Source organism: Anopheles gambiae, chromosome 3 (genome assembly GCF_943734735.2).
Source record: "Anopheles gambiae chromosome 3, idAnoGambNW_F1_1, whole genome shotgun sequence".
NCBI lineage: Eukaryota > Metazoa > Arthropoda > Insecta > Diptera > Culicidae > Anopheles > Anopheles gambiae.
In genome coordinates this window covers 97,095,264-97,114,248 of record NC_064602.1, presented here as the reverse complement: position 1 = coordinate 97,114,248, position 18,985 = coordinate 97,095,264, and the positions used below count along the sequence as shown (strand labels likewise).

The 18,985-nt window shown below is 49.5% G+C and overlaps 1 protein-coding gene and 1 long non-coding RNA gene across 7 annotated transcripts in view; one reads left to right on the top strand and one right to left on the bottom strand.

Annotated features, from left to right (window-relative positions):
• Window positions 1-5,303: 5,303 nt before the first annotated feature.
• On the bottom strand, window positions 5,304-14,100 carry LOC133393739 (uncharacterized). 2 transcript variants are annotated; one of them, XR_009766355.1, is made up of 6 exons: window positions 13,624-14,100; window positions 12,360-13,536; window positions 11,104-12,285; window positions 10,089-11,022; window positions 9,222-10,010; window positions 5,304-9,136 (listed from the first exon to the last, which is right to left on the bottom strand). It is a non-coding gene; the product is annotated as an uncharacterized LOC133393739 (long non-coding RNA). The 2 variants fall into 2 exon arrangements; XR_009766354.1 differs by having other exon boundaries at window positions 9,222-11,022; window positions 13,624-14,099.
• A 782-nt stretch (window positions 14,101-14,882) lies between these two features.
• The window catches only part of LOC3291547 (G1/S-specific cyclin-D2), a 42,609-nt gene continuing 38,506 nt past the window's right edge, over window positions 14,883-18,985 (top strand). The window contains exons 1-2 of one of the 5 annotated variants that reach the window (XM_061659973.1): window positions 14,883-15,478; window positions 17,572-18,811. In XM_061659973.1, the coding sequence (XP_061515957.1) occupies window positions 18,446-18,811 (366 nt within the window). In that variant the 5' untranslated portion in view covers window positions 14,883-15,478; window positions 17,572-18,445. Of the gene's footprint in view, window positions 15,479-16,922; window positions 17,500-17,571; window positions 18,812-18,985 lie in introns of those variants that run through there. The other 4 variants (XM_061659974.1, XM_061659976.1, XM_061659975.1 and 1 more) reach the window with 4 other exon arrangements.

Genomic DNA, 18,985 nt, shown 5'->3' with positions numbered 1-18,985 from the left:
GGCTTCCACTTTCTTCGACTCCCCTGTCTGCTGACATTAGATTAGTTAAGGTTCTATTGTGTCGAGAATCGAAGATGCTGTCCGTAGAAAAAGGACACACCGGGTGTGTCGTACCGGCTTGCCTGGGTGATCGAGGGATAATCGACGCGGCAGCTGCAAGCGTACGACACGTTTTCGACACCTTCGGGACGAAATTACCCAACGAAACGAGAGCTCCTTGCAAGATGTTTGCTTTTCGGGATTCGGTTATGGCAAATGCAAGACGAAATCGGGGCTTTTGCGTTCTACATTCTGACGTGAGCGATTTTCCGCAAATTTCACCGATCGCCAATTTGTCTCCCTGCACCGAATAGATCAATTCAAGATGCAACGAAACGTCGTTGCTTTCCTATGTCCCAGTTCTGGGAACGGTTTTCTCCTTCTGCTTTCTATTCCGCAAGGGGACGCCATATCCATAAAAGACGCTAAATGCAAACGCATAAACCGCGATTGAAACTGCAATTTATCATCATCTCTTGCCTAGCCGACGCCACAAACGCAGAGAAAGTGATAAACGACGCATACCCGGGGCCAAAGATCACGGAAACTAATGCAATAAGATTTATGCCGTAAGGACATTAGAACGTAAAAATTCATCATCTTCATTACACAGCAAATTTCTTTCAACCTTAATGACGCCGGATGAGATATCAGTTTCATGCGGATGCACCAACATTCCCATGCACCTTCTGTGTTGGGACTTGGGCACGAAAAATTAAACTCTCTTCAAAGCCCTTCAGAATCTTTCGACAAAAAAAAAACACGCACATCACACTTTCTCGTGCGCATATTTGCATAAAGTACAAATAAAAGAAAACACTATTTTCATACCTTCCGACAATCGTACCCCTCCAGCAGCGAGTTCCGAGCTCGTCAAAACTCCTGGCAGGGAACCATCAAAATAGCCAGCCAGTTCAGAAATTCATTAGCTTCTCGTCAGGACCTGAAGGTGAAGCTGCGCAGCCCAGGAACCCAGGGAACAGTCTTACAGTCTCATTTGCATACCTGCCTACCTGCATGCTTTCCAACTCTATTCCGAACGATCTTCCCAATCACGATGGCCCTTTTTCTTCCATCGCACCCGTGATTGATGCGTGACTGGTAGCCGTATGTATGCGTAATGTATGCAACGTTTGTCGGGTGCCGAGGAAATCGAGTTTCGATCGGTAACAAAAAAGGGAAATGAACTCGCTGTGTTTGTGCTAATGTTCACAAGTTGTTCGCCTGTCATGGCTGCATGGTCCGAGCTGGTTGGGCGCATCCTCGGAAGTTCTTTCGTTTTGTACCGTTCTATTAAAAAGCAAGGACTCCCTTTCCAGATGCGAAAGCACCACACACGACAACAACATATGTAAAACAGAACATCAAGGGGGAAGCAAACGTTCCTTTGCACACATGCGCAAAGGGCTTACGCAAGACGCCGTACAGAGTAAACGTTTCTGCTACGCCTTGCAGCATGACCTCCGGCCAAATCGAGCCAACATGTGCACCGACACACAGCCTTAAAGATGGCGAGCCCTGGATGGACATCGAACTTCCTGCCAGCACAGAAACACTCCCGGAAGGCATTCTCAACTCCTCGGTGCTCTCTCCGGTGCCTTCTCAGCATCTGCCCGCGTGTTTGCATAGAAACCGTTCACAAAACCCACCGCCGTTTTGCAAACCTTTGCCGAGGTATTGCTTCTTCCGCTTTTGGTATTGTTTCGTTCCATTTCCTTTGCCGCAAAACGAGGGCTTTTAAAAGTCCACCGTTTTCCGTTGCACTGACCGCGACGTGCGTTGCGTGCGGGTCCCAAGGAGCTTCCCGTGGATGCTCTTCCGTGTGCATTTGGCGAAGAGTGGTACTTCTTCCTGTCAGTGTGCGCAAATAATAATAGCTGTGTGTTTTTTGTGGTTTTTGTGTGCTGAAGATCGTTTCTTTCTGTCGGGTTGGGTGAGCTCTCTACTGAAGAAGTTCGTCCACTGACCAACTGCCGTCCCAGGATCAATGACACAACACCGGGCACAGCAAATGAAGAATAACCGTGAACACGCTACACGGTGCTTCTTGTCGGTGAAGGTGTGAACAAGGATCGTTGTAGGAAGGATCCTTCGAACCCCTTTCGGGTATCACTTCGATGATCACTTCGCCGGTGGCTAAACTCATCACAAAATCAATCTCATCGCAAACAGTTGTCTCTGCGTGCTGACAGATCGGGAAGCTGCCGGAAGCTCAACGGAGGCAGCTCACAGGCAGCTCGAGTTAAACCGATCGCCAAAGGATCACTATCCCGCACGGTCGAGGATGAGCAAAAAGATGCGACCGTGATGCTTTGCTTGGGAAAGTATCCGGTTTCCATTCCAGAACAACAAGGCGCTTTTCCAGCACGTCACTGATCGGACACACCCGGTGTCGTGCCTGTGCGAGGACAACGGACGACGGTGAAGTCCTGTGGGAAACTTGTGTAGGTGCCAGCGTTGCCCTGGGTCAAGCAGTGCGAGGATCCAGTTTCCTTCGATCATGATGATATTTTCAAGTGCAATTCTAACGCAGTTGGGTGCAGTCACTTCGAAGGGCTTCCTTTGAAGGTCTCTCACAGACAGTGTCCACACGCACACACACATATAAACAGCCCTTTGCCGAGACATGCGCATTTTCTCGTTGCAATTAGATACTGAAAGCTTTGATTTTGCTTCCAACATGTATTTTTTTCCTCTCCCGTGTGTTTGTGTCCTATTTGAAGCTAACTTTGAAACAATTTGAAGGTAGCCAAAGGGCACACACAAAAAAACACTCAACGTATCATGTTAGAGGGATGACGATACATCAAAAAGCAGGGATAAATATTGGAGAACACCTTCTCATACTCATGTTTCTGTCTAATGTTATGGGTTTTTTGCAGTTTTTTGCACATAAATTTCCATTCATAAAACCGCAACCATTTTTCTGCTCATCGCGCGCTTGGTGGTCGTTTCATTTAAACTCTTCTAAATGTCCATGCTCGAATTACACCGAGCTGCCAAACACGGCAAAGGCGCTAACGGTGCATCAACGGTGTGACGATCCAGGGCTTAGTTTCACACGAGCTTTACCGAATACGGTGAGGAAATAAATCCTCATTAGATATGCGGCAGGAACTTTATGTTAAATTTGGAACATTTTCCCTAAAAATATTCTCACGACGAACAAACAAAAAACAATCGCATACTCATACCAGGTGCTGAGCCTCTTCATTTTTTTCCTACCTTCAAGCTAATCGATTTCATTTCCCTACTTTACGAGCACTCAAGCACTCTTGGCTCAATTAATGGTAGGCTTTTCCGACAGATATTGGGAAAAAATAAATACACACCGCGATCTTGAAGGTAAATCCTCACAATGGGCTGGAAATTGCATTCACCGGCTTATGACTTTGCTATAATTAAGGGGTCCAGAACGCGGTCCACTAGTGTGACTGATTGGCTGCCGAAGACAAACACACACACACACAACAACGGTGACATACTCAAATTTCCTCAAATCAAAAATCCTACAAAATGTCCCTACAAATCATGTGATTTGCTAGGAAAGCGTAACCCAAGAGAAAAAAACGACGCCATCACTCTTAAATAACCCTCCAAACGAGCGAGATCTTGTGAGAATCAGAAGAAATAAGCAAAGGGAATGGCATGGGGCAGGTAAAACACATAAAATTCCTCAACACTCATTATTAAGCACCCAACAAGAAAGCGAAAAAAACAACAACAGCAGACGTTATGCCTTCCAGAGGGCGAGCAATTTAAACAGAATCAAAAAAGCGAAAAGTCCTGACAATAAGTTTTTACGATCAACTATCCGTACCGTACCGAATCCTGAATCCCAGCTGGTGGTCATAAGTAAAAAAATAATAGACACACACACACACAAATACAGGGGGATCACAGCAAATCGCCAGCGAATTGCGTACAGGAAGTTCCGTCAGCGGTCGTCTACGATTCGATCAGCGTTGTCCTTTCACTTTTCTTTGGATTTTCCTCATTCCGTCCGTGCCGGAAGGAAGTAGGAAGAAAGCAACTTTCCCGTCCCCGTGTGTGATAGAATAGGTTTTTTTTCTTCAATTTCTTAAACTATTAAACCATTTCTCCCTTCCTAAATGTCTGCACACGATGAGACCCCTTTGCAAAAGCAGGGAGAAAATACGGTTCATAAATTTCTTCCAACGGTAACCTCGGCCCCGTGTGCGTAGTTTTAAACGGACCGGTGCGGTCCATTATCCGGCTTCTAACCGTTCCCGGTAGGAACGGTCCGACGTTGCCCAAGGAAAGGATGAGCAGTTGCCCAAAGGTATCGAAAGCAAATAAAAACATTATCAACCGATCCCGTACGGGTCCCTCCAGTAAATCTCCAACACCAGGTGCCATCGAGTCACTCGGCGTGTTCTTCCGTGTGCTTATGGCTGAGATTGATCTAGTTTTTTTTCTTGTCCGAGTCCCATCGAAGGTACAACATCTCGAGCTGTTAGAGCATGGACGGTGTTAAGCTCGGGATGGATGCATTTAGAGATGATGAGAAAGTACTTTGACGACGCCGTTGTGCGTGCTCTCATTAGAAATGCATTGAGGTACGGATCCTCTGCGCCGGGATGCGGATGAATGGAGATCCTTCTCTTTATCCCTTAATGATGCCGTTCGGTCTAACCTACGAATCTTCAGATCTTTGCCTCTAGAACGAAGACTGCGTAACTCTCGGTGCAGTACGCAAGATTTTTGATTACCACAAGATCTGAGCAACTACCCCCGTAGACCTGGACCATTATTACAACAAAAGGACCACGGGGTTGTGTACTTTCTTCTTATCCTTTGGCAGCTGCACGCGTGCTAAGATGTCTCGACTCCTCCCCTCTGAGCCGTTGCCTCATCGCCCACGAAGCAATTTGCTACATTGTCCCGCAGCTTTTTCTCAGGTGTTCCCTCAGCAGCACGTGCCTTTTTCTTTGTGTGTGCCCAACGCTCCAACTGCTAGGCGTTCCCCCGTTGGTTGTTTTTTTCGCCCTCTGACCAACTTTTTTTTATGCCGTTCGTCTTACTTTGATGACGGTTTGAGCCTCAAGATTGCAGTCAAAACCCCGTAACACTGCACCACGCACCCGGCATCTTCCAGGGGGACGCTCTCGCTAGGATGTTGATGTGCAAAAACTAAATTAAACACGCAAACAGACAAAGGCATCGACAACGACGACGACGACCACGACGACGACGGGTAACCGGATTATGGATCTTTCTTTCTTTTTTATTTAAAGCTCAAGACTGCTCCGGCCGTTTCACTCCGGCTGCACATGGGATTTTATTTGTTTATACACACTTGCGCTTGCTCCTTGCGTACGTACGTACTACTCCTTCGCGCTGTGGCAGCTGTGTCGGAGTCCCAGCCATTCGGTTACCAGCCTGAGGGTGGCTTTGCTGAGCAAAAAAACAACCGCGCACATACACAAACCCAAAGAACTGTGCACTGGCGTCCCACAAAGCCGAAGGCCAATCGATTCCGGGCAGAGGCGAAGCAATGCGATCAGTCCTTCTTTCTGTTCCGTTTCGTTGTTTAATGTTTACCAACAGCAACCCGCTTCAAGAAGAGCTGTAAGCAAATTGCAACCCGAGGGTACAAGAGTAAACACAGAGCCAGAGGAGAATAAAAAACAACACGAAGGTTTCCAATAATTAAATCGAAAAGGTGTGCAAGCTGCTCTGAGCTGGCAAAAATGCATCCCGTGACGATCGGTCGATGCCGAGAGCGCGATAAGAAGACGCCCGCTTTGATAAACTAATGTGCTAATGAGGTGAGAGCGAGAGCGGTCGAACGAGAGGGACCACAGCTCATACAGTAATAAACTGATGTTATCTGTATAAAAATGCAAAATGATATTAAATCTGTTCAAATATTGAGCTTCACTCGATACATTGTTGTCAGCTCGGTGAATTAACCCTTGAATGCTCCTCGGGAGGAGTGTTGCCTTTTTTCTCTCCAATAAGTGATCTAAAACACGTTGTAGATCACGAAAATCCCAAAAAACCAATTAACATCAACAAACTTTAAGTCTATAACGTCACAAAGACATCATAGCTGAGCGTATTTGCATTTCATTCTGAATTTTGCTCACTTTGCACCTTCTATTCTTGTCATGTTTTTTTTTCACCCCCTTCTGAATACACCTTCAATGAAGCGGTGAAAGTCCAGGATATTAGGCCATCTACCCTCTCTACCTGCCATAATCGCATCATTCGCTCACTGCGTGCAACCTGAAACCATTGGCCTTTCGGACCAAACTTCTGCCGTGCATGCCAGCTTCAAAAAAGGAGTGACAGAACGCATTAACCACTTTGTTTTTGCTTGCCACCGACCGCATCGTGGGTGATTAGGTACATTCCTTGTACTGCTGCAACCCAAATGTCCACTTCACCCATGGCACCTCGCTTCGGTAACAGCGTTTGACACCCTCGCGCCGAAACCTGTTTCCCTGGCATGGCCGGTAGGCAGAAAAAGGGTTAGAAAAGGAGACCACAACCACAATGACCAACCGCCGGAGTAGTCGGGACGTGTACTTCGCCACAATCACCACACACACACACACATACGGTAGTATGTTTCTGTCTTTAGCGGCCCCTATCTTGAACGGCTGGCGAACGGTTTGCGGATCATCAAATCACGGCACATGCACAAACGGTTTCTTGAATCCTTTTGAACGCACCTTCTTCGCCTGTTTTGGTAAATGAATGCCTTCCTGTCCTCGATTAAGCAAATTCAGGCAGGTCCTCTCGGCAGGCAGATTCGATACCTGTGCAAAGTTGCAACCCGTGAAGGTGGACAGCGCCGTTTTGAAGCAGTCGGAACTTGAAGCAAACAGTACGCTTGAAGGTCTCCGGCGGTACGATCCCAAACGATCCTAGCATGTACGCGAAAGGAGAGGGGAAACGCAAGAGCAACACCTAGCCCCGATGGATCGATTTTCGGTAACCAAAACAACCAATGTGGACAGCGAGAAGCGAGCAACACAACAACAAAAAACGCAAATGACCATCATGCCGGCACTAAACAGTTCGGACAGCAGCGGGTCGATCGAGCGTCCCGAAATCCATTAGAAGACGGTAGTTTTCACGGTGGAAAGACAATTCTGGAAAAAAAGGATCCCACAACCGTGATTGGAGGAGAACCGTGTGGTATGAAGAACAAGTAACAACGGACCAAAGCCCTGGAACGCGTAATGATGCTTCTTGAATTCCAGTACCATCCACTGCTCCAGATATACCGAATAGCCCATGCCTGATCTTGGGTTTAGTAAGTCTGGTTCTGTGTTTGCGCAAGCGATAACCTTTTCGCTTTTGCAGTTCCATTAAATCTCGTGTCTCGTGTGGGTTTTCTGGGCGAAATTGGGCACATTTCGGGACTACGCTTGTTACCTCGTGTACACTTCTTCACTCCACAGCATTCCTGTACCGTCAACACCTTCTGCGCCCCAGGTCTGTAAACGAACCTTGCTGCTGGTCACGTCAGAAGGTACGGCGGCGGTGGTGGTCCGCGATTAGAAAAGCAAATAATTTTCGGTACATTTCCGTGGCCCTATCCACTTCTTCCGCCGCTTCAAGGGATACCTGATTTAATGTTGTTCCACCTCCAAACGAACCAAGCACAGAATTGCAGCCCCTTGCAGGATGAGCAAACAGAGAACCCGGGGCCCGTCCCAAACAAGCTTCTCGTTTGCAGCGGGCCAAGGCAAGCAAGAATGCACGGCGTTCTCTGGCCCTGCGTCGGCGAATGTCCTAATGTGAAGATTGTTATTTTTACTTCTTTCCCAGCCAGTTTTGCTTGCTTGTTTCTTAGGCGTTTTTGCTCTCCTCTGCCACGGCTGTTTATTTATTCACCAAACACGGGGTTTCCTCTCTCTCTCTTTTTTCAATTTGCCTTCTCCTCTACCCCATGCTCTATGCTGGCCGCTAAAGCGGCCTTTAATCAGCGAGCGGAAAGCGAGTATCACGATTTTAAATTGACACCTTTCGCCTATCGCTGGGGTGGGCCTTAAGATCAGTCTACTCGTCACACACACACACACACACACAAACACTTATACGCATTGTTAGGATGGTTGTGAGAAAAAAAAACTCCCAAGGAAAAGGATACTTGGACCGCTTGGACAGAGGATCCTGATGATCCTGCGGCAAGGGGGAAAGCGAAAGGCCCCGAGGTGTGTGTGTGTTGCACATTCCAACGCAATCCGACTCGATCTATTTGCCAAGGAAACCGTATCTCGGCACACTAGATAAGCGTTTTTATAGCTCCAGTGAAAGGATGCTTTTTATGGGCGAACGGGAGACAACAAGCAAAGGGGGCCTTTTATTGTTTCGATTGAGTCCTTTTGAAAAATTGAAAATAAAAAAGAGAAAATATTAATGTACATCTCGACACTCATCTTCACACACTAGCGATGTAGTGGAAGATTCCACACCAAAGATCAGAGCGATCTTCCTGGAACGGTGAGTGAGCAGGTTGTGTGCCGACAGCAATCCTTGCAGTCTTCGTAGCGGTGTCGGCAGCAGCTCTGGGGTTGATTTATTTCTTCCATCATTAAAACCTCCGAAAGAGCTTAATCAGAGGTTCGAAGTAGCCGCCACCTGAGCCACCAATGGAAAAGGTCCTTTTTTCGGCACTGGGACACCCGAATGGTTGAAGAGCCACAGGCTGTGTGAGCGAGCGAGATCACCCTGTCTAGAGCACATCCGTCCGCCTTCACGGAAGGCAAACGTTTGTTTTTCCGCCAACCGTTCAAACAACATCGTTTAGCATCGTGGGACGCTGCCAAAGACAAGACCGTTGAATTCCGATCCGCTGGGTACTTACTGTGAAGTCACCGAGAATGGTGCTTGAGAGCCCAGGGGTGCTGTTGCTGGACAGGATTTGGGAATTAGCAGGTAAATAATTTCTTCAAATATTTTCCTCCAAACTGAACCCGAGCCTCCATCCACCGGGGGTGCCTCTTCGTACGTAAAAAAAATTACGCACAATACGAGAGTAAAGGATGTTAAACGCTGTACCCAAACGCTCAGCCCACAGAGAATCATTCATTTCAAGTACTTTGTACCTTGGAGAGACCTGCAAAAAAACAACACAACGCCAATTGAATGGGAATCGGTTATTGGAAGACACCCCCGAGGCCGCATAATAATCTCATACTTACAATCGAACATTCCATTCCCTCCACACCTCTATCGTGGCAGCCCCCTCCCTCCCTCCGAACGCAACGATGGAGGCGGCGAACAATTAAGTTGTTAGAACGGATCGAACCGGGCCGTGCGCTGGCCCATTAAGGTCGTTAGTTAGTAGCGTTGCGAGGCCGCACAGCCGTGTGATCCACACGGATCGATAAATGGATGCGTGCGGAGGATAAGCTGCTCACCAGCCAACAGCACCGAAAAGAACTTCATCATCCTTGCGGCATCATGGCGGATGTAGCGCCAGCGTCTTTTAGCGAAACGATTAAACCAAAGTCAGCCGTGACGACCCGATCCCGAGGGGTTCGCCGTTGCTTAGACGGTCGTTGCCAACACCAGTCAAGGTGATGGGCAGAGATTTCAGGTTTTTGCTGCTCGTTCGTTCGTGCTGTTGCGGTGCTCCAATCCCTTTTTTTCAGTCTGGGATCTTCCTTGTACGGCAGGTCCGATGTAAACGACTCGCAACGATCGAAAGGATGCTAAAATTGCGCTCGGAAGTCCCTTGGCTTCTTCGGAGCGAAACGGTGCCCTGACGGTGCTTGTTTTGCTGGGCGAGAGTTCCCCCCGACTGCCTGCCCGTCGCACGCATCCTCCCTGTGCTTGGCGTCGTCTTGTTCCCGCCGCTTACCTCGCACGGCCCGTGCCAAAACCATCATGTGTGATGGAACGCCATTCAAACCATGCGGCAAGTCGGTCCACTGCTTAGACGTCCTGTGTGGAACGACGACGCCAAAAGCAGCATGGAAGCAATTTAGCTGAGGAAAAGAAAAAAGCCAGTTCAGTGTGTGTGTGTGTGTGTATAGGTATGCAGCGTCAAAGGAAAACTTCCCCACTTCTGTTTCCTGGTCCAGGATCGTTAAACGCGACAGCTTGGTAGCAACAGAGGGTTCCTTTGCGTTTGCGCTGAAGAATACCGACCCCGAAAACTGCAGCACCGACCGAGTCCAGGTGTTTCGTTCTCGTTTCCCCCCGCTCCCCCCGTAGAGTGCCACCCTTCTGGGCTCTTTTTTTTGTGTCGAACTCCAGGAGCTATTGTGTTCGGAGCTGCGAGACGTCGCGTACTCCCTACCCAGCACGCCCGGGTCAACCCGTCTGGATCCTTGAAGAGCAAAAGCAAGGCAAAAAAGGAAAGATCTTTAGGCGTCATTGTTCACAAGTCCTAGCTCCCTGTTTCTAGAACGCGGAGAGGGGAGGCTCGTTACCTCCCCAAACGTCCATGCACCCCGAGAAGCGAAAGCACCGTTCAACGGCCAACCGAACCCCTCAACGAGTTGACTTTGCCAAGAAACATGTTGTCTACCCTTCATCCTGGCACGCTTTCGAACCATGGTGACCTGCCAGTGCCTCCCAGACCAGACTGGATGGCACTGTTGGTTTGGTTTGCATGCAACAGGACCTACTGCCACGTAAGATCCTCATTACGATCGTCTTGCTCATGATGACTTCCGACGAATGATGTACGCTTGATTCGTCTCACCGCAACTGCCGCAATGCCTCTGGTTCGCTTTTGTGTACAAGGAACTCCGCATCCACATCCGGGCCCATCTTTCAAGACGGCTTCTGCCAACTCCACCGACACATGACGCGCCTCGGCTACCAAAATTACTGACTCATAACGAATTGCACCTCCTTCGTGTGGTTCTCCGCCGACTCACTCACTTCCTTCTTGCTGCCCTAAACAAGACGTCCGCAACCAGTCTTCCGTTGAAAAAAAAAGTCCAAAACTTCAAACGGGGGCAGCACGAGCAGCTAATTTGTTGACATCTTCTGAAACAAAAGCGGAGGGAACATCACTTACTACGAAGGGCACTGTCAGCGATCCCGCTCGACCATTCATTCATTACTCACTGGGCAAGACCTTCGTCATCCTTCATCCATCTGGTGATCGTGATCATCACCAGAGCTGCCAGCGCTAGGGTACTGACTGAAACGCACTCACAAAAGACTTCCAAATGCCACCCCGCGATGGGGTGGCCGATCATTGCCTGCTTCTCATTCTCGTTGCTGTTGTTTTTTGTTGTGTCGCACAATCAAAATCGTCTTTTTTACGGCTGATAAACATAATGCCATAATGGAACCGGTTAACACCATCTTTGACGTCGACTGACGGACTGCTCTGCCAGATGCCCCCGATGCCTGTTGCGGACGCCCTAGGAGTTGGGAGCGTTTCAGGAAAACCCCACACTGTGTCTGTGAATGTCTTTTGTTTTGATGTGCGGATGGAAAACCAGTGGTACAGACAGATCCGACTGAAGTGTCACTTTAAATGACCAATATATTACACCGCCATCAATGGAATTGTGTATCGCCCGAAGTATCGGGTATGACTCCATCCGAGTGCGTGTTCGGGTGTTTCCATTCGATCATGAGGCACCAAAGTTTCCCCCTGCAAACGCCCTCGGACGGTGCCTGGGTACTTGAGATTTTTACAACTCGAACTGCTTTCCCACTGCGTGAGATTGACATCCATCCCTGGTTAAAGCCCTTACCGTTTGCCGACGATCGCACGGGACAGTGTCTCATGCGGAGCCGGGGAAAACGCCACCCTCGAGGCAGGCAAGAAATGGCGAGAAATGAAAGAGAAAAGGTTAGCAGCTACTTCGGCTTAAGTGCTTTGTTGTTTCGAACTTTCTAAAAATGCCCTTTGCTTTCCCTGTTTGCATCTTCCAGCAACACTGCCAGGATGCATAGATTACCATGCCCAACGGGTACACTGTTTGCTCCTGGGCTCATTGGTCCAAATTTACGGGCAACGAAACCCCTGCCTGGTCGCTCAATGACAAAACTCCAACACACTGTTCTGAAGGTAATCTGCCGGCAATATGTTGCCGATTCGTGTCCCATTACCTTGCCAACACTCCTACTCCCAATAAACGATAAGTCACAAGCCATCGTGCGTGCTTTTTTTTACAATGACCAGCGTTTGCAAGGGCGTTAGGGACGCGCCGCAGGATTCACTCTTCAGGACACTTTCATCCCTTGAGGAACCGTCAGTGCGAAGATACCGCTGGCTACCCCTGCCCAGGGTTCCTAGAAACGAACGATTGTAAACCCAATTCAGCATGAGTGTGACGTAAAACCGTTTTCTCCTACCATTTACCTACCTCCGGGGTGGGCAAAGACAGAGAGGTGTCTTTCACACGGGACGATAAAGATGACCATAAAATCCAGGCCGCCCCCCCTTCCTAGCATATCTCGACCGGGCCAGCCTCTCGGAAATTGACAACATTTGCCTCGGCTCGCGCTGTGGTGTCTGGTCCTCCTAACAACCGTTTGACCTTGGCGGATGTGTTTCACTGAACTCTCGCGGCTCGCGGTCTGAGATCTCGTTGCGAGCTGGATTGGTGGCGCGGTTGTGCGGGATTTAGCGTGCCTGCCTGCCTGCCTGCCTTTGAATGCCGCCTGTCTTCACGACGTCCGTGGTACGAGGCTGTATGAGTGGTTGTGTTTTTATTATTGTTCTTCCTACTCGTCGCTTCCTTCTTTCTAATACAAATCAATCCGCAGCCGGCCTGAGTCCGTCGCTCGTCGCTTGATAGCATTAGCTTGGCGTGCCGCGCGGGGTGGATGAGCTTAGCAGCGCGCTCTTCACACACATTGTAAGGAAGCTCGCGGACACTTGACACCACTGCTCGGCTGCAATATGACTGTGGTGGCGGGCGGTCTCCCCCTGATAAAGCGAGCGATAAAGTGACATTCCGGCTCCGCGATCCGTTTGCTAAATTCCACCCAGTGCTGACTCCGTAGTGGTGTGTTAAAACTACAGTGTTCATGTAGCAAGGACAGACGCACTGCCCCATTAGCCCAGGTAGCACACCGAGCACCTCTGCCCTTCAAAGTCCTTCGCTCGAAACACGGAGAGGAAGTACGGCAAATTTGTAATCGGTGCCTGTGTGCCGCTTTGTTGTGCCCGTTCGATAACTCTCTAATAAGCACTCTGTTTGGGGGATTGGATAGTAAGGGTAAGGTGGACAGAGTGGGGGGGAGGGAGGCTTACGCAAAAGGGCTTCAGGTGAGACCTCGTGGTGTCGGTTCACTGTTTTTGCCTCGTTGCCTTCGCCTTAGATTCGATATTGGTCCACTTGATTGCTTCCGAACGATTGGGTAAAGATAGTTCTTAGCACTGGGGTTGATTATTTTTGCTCCCCACCTTCACCCCAGCTCCGCCTGTTGATCCTCGGATGGGTCACATTTTTTTGTGCACTAAATGAAACAAGTTATGCTTGCTGCTGGTGCTGTTGTTGGTCGGGGCATGATGTGGTTCGTGGTCAACCCTTATTGCTATGTGGGAAACGATTTCCAAATTTATGAATGGCCGAGCAAAAAATTAACATATCTTACGAGCGGTCCGACAGAAATTCCTCTTACCTCTTTACCCTGTCCCTGTCCTGTCCCGGCTACATGGAGGTGACTCCATCTATCTCGTCCTATTAGTGGAGTGTTGGGTTCCACGCTGAAGGATGTTGCACGGTGCGCGGAAACGGTGGTAGGCGCGGGTGTCTGCATCATTCGCGGGGAGGGCGTAGAGGAAGAAGGCACAACAAGGGGCTGGGGTGGCTTTCGGGACAGAGGGTGATATTGTATTGCCCGCACACACAACAATCCTTCGGCCGCGGCCGGGGTGGTCGCTTTGTTTACAAATCGTTCGCCATTCGAGACCTTCTTGGATGCCATCTTCTGTCTCTGTCTTTCTCGCTCGCTCCTTTTGCTCCATCGCGCACACACACACGCAAATCAAGAGAGAGAGAGACTAAAAAAATCAGACTAAACACACAGCCAAGAAGAAGTCGCATCGCAGCGCACAACCACACCGACATCCGCGACATCCGCTCAAATACCGTCACAAACGGGGTGCTGAAGAAAAAAAACGTATCTCCCCCCCCCCCCCTCCCCTTACCCATTCTTTGCGAAATAATGTGGTTTTCGGTACCACCGGGTCCTCTCCTCCCAGCTCCCCTCCCTTAGCCTGTTACGTGCGGACGACGTCGATTTTTTTCTGCGTCCACCAATTCAAAGTTGCTTAGCGATATGCGCGCACAGCTGGAACGAGATGCGAATTGTGTGTGTTTGTGTATGCGTTTGTGTGCGTATTTTAAAGGAGTTGCCATCGTGGAAGGGAGGAATGTCCTCAACAGGCACAAAACTGTGCAAAAAGGATTTATGCATGAGCAAAATTGCGGCAATTTCTCGGCTGACTTTTGATAGTGGTTCTGGGCAAAGTCGTTGGCCAACTATTTTGTAAAGGAAAAAACGGGAAGAAAACAAACAATCAGTGTTCTATTTGCTTTACACAGGCTATACACAGCTGAAACTCCCCGGTGCCTTCTGCCTCTCGTCTTCCTTTATCAACACTTTCCTGCTGTACAGTGCGTGTCAAAGCGGTCACATTTTAGCTACATTGGAAGAGCGGCGAATAGTTTCGTTATTAAGCTTCTTTTAAAATTAATGAAATCGCTGCTCGGGTAAATTAAGTACGCTTGTTCATTATAGCTACCTAGAAATGTTGAAAAGCATTATATTTTTTTCTTTACAAAATTGTTTTAAATTAGTTTCTGTTTCATTGACACCACTCAAAAGATAATGAAAAATAATCGTTTTTTTTCTGTAAAATATACACCACAGCTAATATCACACCCTTTAGTGTAAAATCCTTCGCAGCCAGTATTTAGAACACGCGCACATTTCTTCCGTCCGCCACTGTATGTAACAACTGAGCAACGCGCGTCGATTTACTCTCTCACTCTCCCAACACGACTCGGGCTCTCTCGTTCTGCGTGTTCGCTCCCGCTCTCGCCGCTATGTGAAGGAACGCGCACAGAGCGAGAGGCACGCACGCACACACCGGACCGAAAGCAACCGTCCGCAGAGGCAGGCAGCGCAGTCTCGCAGTCAGCCGTCGTCAAAAACGTGAAAACAATCATACGGAACGGTTCGCCACGATCGCACACAACACGCTGGACGCTGTAGCGAGACAGAGCTTCCTCAGGGCAAGAGCCAACCAGTGCTAAGTGTTCTCTCGAACCGGTCGCAACTGGATGGAGATTGAAGAAAACAGAACGACTCTGCCTCCAAGGATATTGTGATCATCTACCCTTGCGAAAACGGTAACCACGAACAAGCAGTAGTAGTGTGCGCTCCTGTGAAGTGTTTAATCTTAGTACACATTGTGAGAAAACGATTGAGTGTGAGAAAGTGTAGAACAACGGTGAACATAATCTAGAAGGTTAGTAGTAAAAACGTGTTGTGAACAACGTGTGTAGTGTGTTGAAGGAGACGAAGAAACAAGTGGTGGTGTGGTGTGGTGCTGTATATTTCCGCAAATCCCCAACACACGACACGCGGTGTGTGCGTGTGTGTCATCCATACAGTGTGTGCGCGACAGGAATAGAGATTTTTGGCTATCGGGGCAGAATAAATCACACGACCTCGTTGTACTTTTAGCGTTTTGCGCATTGGCCTGTGTTAAGCCCACGCGGTGAAGAAAAGCCGGTCGGCCGGTCAGCCGGTCATGCGTTGTGTGCTCTGTGTGTGTGTTCGCGAGTTGGGTGGAAGAAGGAAAAACTCTTTTATTATTTTGCTATCTGTCCACCCCGAATGTGGGTCGGGGTTGTTCCTGTACGGGAAGTGCAACGTGTGTGACTCTCCTCTCCCCCTCCCCTCGGTCACTGATGGACGTGTTAAAGGTGTGTGCCGTGTGTATGCAATTGTGTGTTTTGCAAATGCGGTTTTTGCAAAAGTGATAAACCAACCCCCCCCCCCCCTCCCTGCCTGTGTAGTAGTGTATGTGCTCTGGAATCTAAGCAGTGTGTGCAAACGGCAAGAACTCTTCCTCTTATCATCCCCGGGGGCAGAGCTCCCCACTCACACACACACACACGTACACATTCTTGCTCACTGTCACCGGCGAGCCACGTTTGTTGACGTCGTCTCACAGCGAGTGTGTGCTATGCAGAAAAACGCGAAGAAGAAAGCAGGCCCCGGCCGTGGATTTTAAACTTGACAGTTCAGCCCTCCGTCCCATCCCCCCTCTGCCCTGTTCTAACCACGCGCAGCACCTTTTTTTGCGTAATATTACACACCGTCAACGCGTTTTGTTTGAAGTGTGTTTGACAGCCGGGGACAGACTTGAGCGATCGCGCACGTACAAACAGAGTGCGAGTGTGTGTGAGTGTATGTATGTGGGAGAGTGAGCGAGACGGAGTGTGCGGTGCCGCAGCGCACAGGCTAATAACTTGGACTATCATCATCACTCGCGCATACAAAGTGTCGCACGATTGGCCTCGACTTCCGTTTCGATAGTGTGTGTGTGTGCGTGTGTTGGTGGGCGATTTTGCATGCACGGCGGTCCATCGGGTAGACACGCCAGAGAGACGTGTTGAGGAAGGGGTGGGCAGGGTAGGAAAGTGCAAGAATAAGAAGATGGTCTCGGACACATAAGAAATATTTCGGCAAACCCTCCCTCCAAGCGACACACACACACACACACACACACTCAACCACGGGTCGTCAGGAAAGGCATGAAGGGAAAAAAATCCGCAAAGAAAAACAATCCACCAACACCACTGCCTCTTTGGAAGAATGTGATGGACGACGAGAGAGTGATAGAAAGAGAGAGGTGACGGTGTGGAGGGTGTCGCGTTGTGTTTTTCCCTGCCAGTCGCCGGTCGCGCCTGTGTGTGGGGCTGTAATATTTATCGAGTGTGTCGACCTTTTCGGTTTGCGCATGTATATTGTCCATGTGTGCGATTGTGAGATTTGCGCGTGTGTAGGAGAGCCATCGACGTGTGCGTGTGTGTGTGCATAATATACTTTGTATTGGCAAGCGCCGCAGCCCCAAGGTCCGGCGGCGGCAGTGTGCTGCTGGGGCAGCACTGCGCGATACCGATAATAGTTGTGTGCGCGGTTCACTTCACATACATAAGGCACACACCATACCGGCAACAATATCATCATCATCGTCAGCGGGGGACGTATGCGTGTGTGGTGTGTGGTGATGGATCAGCCGTACGAGGCCAGCGGTGCCGGCCGGCAGAATAATACGTAGAAGAAGCGTGCCATCACCGATTAGAGTTATTGGACTATCGAGATCGACACGCGTAACGGGACTTTTCTGGATATTATTATTGTGACATTTGGCTGATAGTGTGTGCGCGCGTGCGCGTGTGTGTTTTGAAAGCCGGTTCTAAAGCCCTCTCCCATGGTATTCCCCATGGGATCGAAAGGATCGAGATCGAGCGACGACGTGTACTCTCTCTACCCGTTCGAGCTTATTTTCCACAGGCCAACTAACACAGGCTTTCATTTCTTTTTTCGCAGGAATTTTGTGGACTTTGGAACGTCGACGACCGGCTCCCCGGACATTCAGGACATCATTGTCTTTGAATCTACCGTGTGTGTGGTTGTGTGGCTGTGTGTGAGTTTTGTAGATAAAGCAGCACCGTTACAGACATCCTGCCTTTTGTGCGATACAGCGTTGTGTGTAGATCCTGTGTGTGTGTGTGTGTGTATCTGGAACGAAAGGCACAGTAGCACCGGCAGCAGCAGCAGCAGTATCGAACAGTCGACAGGAAGAAGGAACGTGTTGAATAGACAATTGTATCCACATTGTGAGTAGAGACGGACATGCTTCGCTAGAAATTGTCGCCACACAACCGACAACGTGTCTCGCGAACGGGTTTTTTTTTTTTTGGTTATTTCGTGCGAAGTTGAAGAACACGCAGAGCTCTGAGCGAGAGACAGAGTCAGTCAGTCCGTGCGCGAGTGTACGCGATAGAAAGAAGGTGAAGCAAGCAGAAGAAGCGAAAATTTTCGCACAGTTTCAAGTGAACGGTTTTGCCGTCGAAGAATTCACCTTATTCTCTCGCGACAAGGAGAAAGAAGAGGAAGAACAAGCGTCGGAAGAAAAGACCGACAGACAGACACGCATAGATAGAGAGAGAGAGAGAGAGAGAGTCAGCCAAGTCACAGAGCCAAGTCAGCCAGTCGGGCAAACGATCCACTTGCGTTGGGTGGTGTTAGAACAAAAGCAAAGTCGCAATTTTGTCCGCTGCTCTCTCCCTTCTCCCCGTGAGCGCACATCGCGGAACAGTGACCACACCGTGGACGACGGGGTTTTAGGTTAGCGGAAAATCAATCTGTTTGTATTTCTGGCCTGCCTGCTACGCAATTCGACACGACCAAAAGTAGCACGATGGCACCACAAGGAGCAACGGCCACGGTGATCGTACCGTCCACAACCTCGGTGGTCACTCCCGGCACCGGCGGCATGGTCGCGAACATCCCCGTCAACAACAGCAGCACCACCACCACCACCACGACGATGGCCGCCGCCTCCGCCGCCCTCGGTTTCGACCATCTTTCCTGCCAGGAGATCATCTACGACGAGCCCGACAACCGATTCGCCGACCCGGACCGCCACATGATCACCGACGATCGCGTCCTCCCGAACCTGATCCGGCTAGAACGGTACACCATTCCGCCCTGCAACTACTTCGTCGCGGTGCAGCAGGACATCAAGCCGGCGATGCGCAAGATCGTCACCACGTGGATGCTGGAGGTAAGCGAAGGAGGAGCGGTTTTGGGGAATAGATGATTCGTAGGGTTTTAAAAATTTAAATGGCCACCTCACTGGCCCTGCTCTTCGCACGACACGATCAAGCGTGTGTGTGTACGGTGGAGCTTGTTGCGTTTGAAGTTCGTTCTATTAGCAACGTTCGTCTCGCGTTCTGTG